General features: G+C 35.4%; 1 protein-coding gene across 2 annotated transcripts; it reads left to right on the top strand.

The window, feature by feature from the left end:
- Positions 1-506: 506 nt before the first annotated feature.
- Positions 507-3,771, top strand: LOC116129375 (guanylate kinase 2). Of its 2 annotated transcripts, none has more exons than XM_031415122.1 (11): positions 507-741; positions 1,160-1,194; positions 1,367-1,486; positions 1,596-1,660; positions 1,746-1,875; positions 1,965-2,324; positions 2,751-2,872; positions 2,952-3,087; positions 3,201-3,246; positions 3,353-3,458; positions 3,549-3,771. In XM_031415122.1, exons 2-11 carry the CDS (start codon positions 1,192-1,194, stop codon positions 3,664-3,666), a joined length of 1,206 nt encoding a protein of 401 aa, XP_031270982.1. In that variant the 5' UTR covers positions 507-741; positions 1,160-1,191; the 3' UTR covers positions 3,667-3,771. The 2 variants fall into 2 exon arrangements, with proteins under 2 accessions (XP_031270982.1, XP_031270981.1); XM_031415121.1 differs by having other exon boundaries at positions 3,341-3,458.
- The last annotated feature ends 1,842 nt before the right edge of the window (positions 3,772-5,613 follow it).

The raw sequence follows: 5,613 nt of genomic DNA, 5'->3' as shown, positions 1-5,613 counted from the left end.
CCATTATTATTATTTTTTTCATATATCATATGTATTGAAAGTGTCCTTAAACATGTCTTTAGGGCATTCTTTAAGACAATCTAATAAGTACTAATTAAATTTTATTTTATTTTTGGTATGGTGGGTAATTGGTGGCCAGCCGTTGCCCTTATTATAAACTTAAACTCAAGACCTTCCTAGTTTTTTAACTCTTCAATCCACCGTTCACTCTATCATGCCACAAGGTTGGTTAGTACTTATCAAATTGTCCTTATCTGTTTTTAACCTAAAACCTAATATTATGGGATTTTTATTTTCAGATAATTTAAGAGGATTTTTGTTAAATATATCATAGGGGATTAAGTGATTAACTCTTAATTCATTTAATTTAATTTTTTAATAATAATGAATTTATTTTTGAAATAATATAATAATAATAAATACATAAAAGAGAAGCTTCCCAAACACCTCACAAAAAAAATAAGAGCCGGTTTACAAGCTTCGTGAATTGAATGCGACCCAAAGCCACCGTTTTCTCTCTCTCTCTCTCTCTCACAGAAACTCTAGTTTAAATATGATTCTCACTTGTTTTCTTTTTTTCTCACCATCACGCCTTCTCCAATTCCAACTTTCTTCTCATCTAACACTCCTCCAACTACAAAACCCACCTCTTCAAATTTCTGTTTAACGTCCACAACGTTTAAAGTTTGTGTTTTTTTTTTTTCTTTTTTTCAGTTATATTATTTCCTCATCATAACCCAGGTAGGCACATGTACTTATCTGTTTTCTTTTCTTTTCCTTCTTGTTTTTTCTGCATTGGTTGCTTCGCTTGATCCATAGATTTTAGCTTTTCCTTTGCAAGTTGTTTGTTTTTTTTTCAAGACATTAGCTTTTAGACATTCAACATAACTATAAATTTTGTTGCTTGGTTTTGGTTATATATTATATCTCTTTGTGGGAAATTTATTTGGGGATTCAACTGCTCGGTTGGCATCCGGGTTTGTGATTTTTTAGTGTATTCTGATGTTATAAGTTTCGAGTTGATTCTTTGGATATGGGGTTTTTATTTTTTTAATGTGTCCGTGTCTCTTAAAGCTTGTACATTTATGATTATCGGTAGATCCAGGATGTATGTGTTCTTTTGATTTGATATTTTGTATCTCCATGTTGTATTGATCAGGGTGAATCTTGTATTGGAGGCATAGATTCTCCATGGTGAGCTTTTTATTATTGTTTTCTATTACCTTCTTATTGGAATCTAATTAAAAAAAAAAAAAAAAGATGGAGAATAGAACAAGTTTAACTTTATTAGGGTTATTAGCAGGTTGCTATTCTTTTGTTTTCTTTTTGTTGATCTTGTTTGTGTTGTGTTGTTTTTGGTGATTAGGGTGAAGCTCCGGCTTTCATTGTGGATGATCTGCAGAATGGGAACGGATTTCCAATTTCAAATGGCTTTGGTTTGAAGTCCAAAGCCGGTGAAACAACCACTATCATTGGTGATAAAACAGTATGAAATTGTTAACTTGATCTTTTATTAAAGTCTCTCTTTGTTCGTTAGTTGCTTACTGTGTCAGTCAGTCTTATTGTTCAAAATTGTTTGAACAATTTCTTGACAGTACCTTATTGCTGGGAGTGATGAATCTATTGGAGTTAAGATTTACGACAAATCGACAGGAAAATGGTGTGCTGTAGCTCCGGTTATGTAGTTGCTTCATCTGGATTCTAGTTTAGTATTTTATTGTACTGATTTCAGGTAATATTTGCAGGACGATTCCTACTGTGTTGGGAAAAGAACCCAAACCCTGTAAAGGCCATTCAGCTGTTGCTATAAATGAAGATCGAATATTGGTTATTAAGAAGGGGGCCACTCCAGATGACTGCATTTGGTTTCTTGAGGTTAGTATTTGGAGCAATAAGACGCTCTTGACTTGTTATTTTGTAATTTTTCTTTCGCGAAAGTGTTTGATTTGGTTATATATTGTTAGGTGGACACCCAATATGTTCGGGAGCAGAAAACAGTTGAAACTGAGATTGTTGCCTGGAGTAAAGGGGTGATAGGCAATGCCCAGAAGCCAGTTGTTATTAGTGGTCCTTCTGGGGTTGGTAAGGGTACATTGATATCCTTGCTCATGAAGGAATTTCCATCCATGTTTGGATTCTCTGTGAGCCACACAACTCGTAAACCACGGGACATGGAAAAGGATGGGGTGCATTACCACTTCACTGAGCGTAGTGTTATGGAGAAAGAGATAAAAGATGGGAAGTTCCTTGAGTTTGCCTCAGTTCATGGAAATCTTTATGGAACCAGTATTGAAGCTGTTGAGGTGGTAGCAGATGATGGAAAGGTAAGCAAAAGCTGCAAAACATCCGTGATATTTATGATAATTAAGCATGCAAATTTAATGATTATGTGAATGTTAAAACATGGGTGCATGAGGTCATTGTCTCAAGGTATCCATATTGTTTTCTTCTTGGACGAGATGAAGTGGAACAGCCAATCGTTTTAACTCCGCAATCACAGCATGCATATGTCTTTTAGATACGGGCACAATTTTGGCCAGATTATGACTGATACAAACTAAAAAGGAAAAAAGAAATCATGCATTTGGAGGATTATATTGCTTCACAAGTACTGTAGAGAAATCAAAAACCTTTGATGATAGCATAGATTTTAACCTTTTTATCACCTGCACACGGTTAATGTTAAAAAAATACTCATTGTGCTTGCAGACTTCAATATTTTTCTCTTTATTTTCTTGGTTTCAATGTAGAGATGCATTCTTGACATTGATGTTCAAGGGGCGAGATCGGTGAGGGCTAGTTCTCTTGAAGCTATTTTCATCTTTATCTGTCCACCATCAATGGGGCAGTTAGAGGAGCGCCTTCGTGCAAGGTAATTAGAGCTATCTATTTGATCTATATCATCTCAATCATTTCCAGGACTTGTGTTGTAATTTACTTTTTGTGAACAGGGGAACTGAGACAGAAGAACAAATCCTAAAACGACTTTGCAATGCCAAGGCAGAGATTGAGCAAGGGACATCCTCTGGAATCTTTGATCATATTTTGTATAATGATAAACTTGATGAGTGTTACAAGACCCTTAAGGTAATTCTGAGCTCCCTCACATCAAGTACATGTGTTTGCAAATCTTAGATCGGTAGCTAAGTGTGCTACTGTTTGCTTTCATGTCCTGATCTGAAAACTCTGATTTGGTGTAGAAACTATTGGGTCTTGATGGAAGTACAGTTGCAAACAGTCAAACAGGTAAGAAAGCCCCGGAAATTCATCAATCTTGGAACTTCTGGTAAACTATTAATATCTTTTTATGCTGGAAAAAGAATCTAAATTTTTGTTTAAGTTGTGATTCCAGCACCCAGAGGGATTGATTTGCCAGTGGACCATTCGGTATCAAAAATTGATAATAAAATCCTCATAAATTGTGGGACTCCAGGATCAGGAGAAGCATCAAAGAACTTGTAAATTCCTTTTTTCTTTTAATGAATATTTGTCGGTGCAATACAATGACAAAGACTGATCTAACTGCTATTAATTGATATGTGGTGCAGGATTGTATTGGATGTATCCTCTCTTAAAGAAGGAGCACCTGGACGGACTAGAGGGCTTGATGTTTACACTGTCTATTCATTTTCAGATGGCCTGAATGGGATCAATAAGTTGAGCTAACGGTTCTCAAAGCCGTTGATACTAACATGGGTTTTCATTTAAAATTTTTCTCTAAGCTCTTTTTATACAACTTAGAAAGGGGAGTCTTGATGAAGCTCTAGTTGTGATTTCGTAAGACTGTGCCACAAGTTATTATCATTTATTTTTTCGTCTCAGCATTCTTTGCTTGTTTTATAACGGAAACCGACTTCTAGTGTCTTAACAATTACTATTCCCTGCATGGGTAATGAGAGATGATTCATGATTTATGCGGCAAGAATTACTGCAGTCTAAAGTTTCAGGTTGAACATTGAGATTCAAAAGGGGAGGTGAGAATATGTACTATGTAACATATTGAAAATGTATTATCAAAATAAAGTTAAGTTAGACAGCGAGTTCTTCTATCATATTTTAACCTTGTTTGAGCCTAAACATCAACTCGAGGTGAAAATTTTAACATAACTCTAGGTTAATAAGTCGAATATTCGATTCAATTTCATGGTTCCCTTTATTCTTCAGAAGCATGCCTTCATTCTGGGGAATTTCATTGATTTGTAAGAGATTTAGTCCTCCTAAAGTCATCAGAAATTGTTGCTTGTAGCCTGTTTTGTTACTAGACTGTCTTCTAATACAACCAAACTTGAATGAAAATGATGTGTAAGCTACAAAAAAGATATTCTTATAATAGTAATGGGTAGCCGTTAATGCAGTTTTCTGTTGTGAACCCACCAGTCAAGAAAAATCCCAGATTGGCATGAAATTGTTAGTATTGTTAACACAATGTCCAAAGCTCACAATGTCTTCCTTTTGTTGAGAAGGGTAGGGCTTAAACTCAAATGGGACGATTCGTAAATCTCTAAATTGTGATGGAGACATGCGGCTGCAATTATAATTGTGTGTTTTGGTGGTTTGGTCAAGTGGGGCGAAAGGAAAGTGCCACATAAAAGATTGCTATAAATATTATAGTTTATGAGGCTAGTATTATGTTGACGGATAAGCCAAACCTCGGGTGGCATGGGGCATGCCGTCTTGGGGATTCTCTGCAGGGTAATTGAAGTGAGAAGGTTCTTAAGTCTTTCCTTGACAATGCAATGGCATGTGCAACTTGTAAATCTTTAACCCAATTTTCTTCAAACGAGGGACCCAGAAGTCAGAAGAAAATAAACAGACAGACAAGTGGGTTTGGTCTTTTTCTTTAGTCTTTTGTAGGACCCTTTTCTTTCACATGATCAACACGTTAGGACCTGACGGCTTTGAATCAGTAAGGGTCTGTTTCGGCCGTTGATGAATGAAGAATGATTCAAAATGTGCATTTACCAGATTTTTACATAACTAAATCCTGAAACCCTCTGTTAAAGATACCTAAAGTATAGGCTAATTTTGGGATGTACCCTCAAATTTTTTAAAAATTATTAGACAGTTGCCAAGTTTTGGTGTTTTCATAAAAAACTAGCCTTAAATGTAATGAACTATACTTAACCATAAGGTTATTCAGAGACTGAAATTAACATACTTGCAATGATACATATGAACCAACAGTGCAGCGTGTTTTGCTAAATTCACGTTCTAAGTATCTTGATTGTTAAGTATAGTTCCTCTCATATATATAAATAGGGCCAAAAAAGCTATTTCAATGTGAATTTTTGAAGTGCCCGTAAGTTTTTAAAAACTATCAGACAGATACTAAGTTTTGGCGTTTTCATTTAAAACGACTCTTGAAGTTTTAAATATTAGTCAAAGAACATTCCTTGAACTTATATCATTTCTTTTTTCTTGATAAGCTTGTATGAAAAAGCTTTTCTTACCTAATTTTGTACATATGATGAACTATACTTAACAATAAGATGTTTGGAGATTGAAACTGACATACTTGCATTTAGGGGTGGCAAACAAGCAAAGCCACTCATTGACTCGACAAAAGCTTGAGCTCGACCAGCTCGACAAAGTAGTCAAGCCCAGGGCTGCAAA

Source organism: Pistacia vera, unplaced genomic scaffold (genome assembly GCF_008641045.1).
Source record: "Pistacia vera cultivar Batoury unplaced genomic scaffold, PisVer_v2 Contig211, whole genome shotgun sequence".
Classification (NCBI taxonomy): Eukaryota; Viridiplantae; Streptophyta; class Magnoliopsida; order Sapindales; family Anacardiaceae; genus Pistacia; species Pistacia vera.
This window is presented reverse-complemented; position numbering and strand designations above follow the sequence as displayed.

Coding starts and splice junctions, on each gene's coding strand:
- LOC116129375 (XM_031415121.1), top strand. Junction 1,876..1,964: donor ACTGCATTTGGTTTCTTGAG/GTTAGTATTTGG, acceptor ATATATTGTTAG/GTGGACACCCAATATGTTCG. Junction 2,325..2,750: donor TGGTAGCAGATGATGGAAAG/GTAAGCAAAAGC, acceptor GTTTCAATGTAG/AGATGCATTCTTGACATTGA.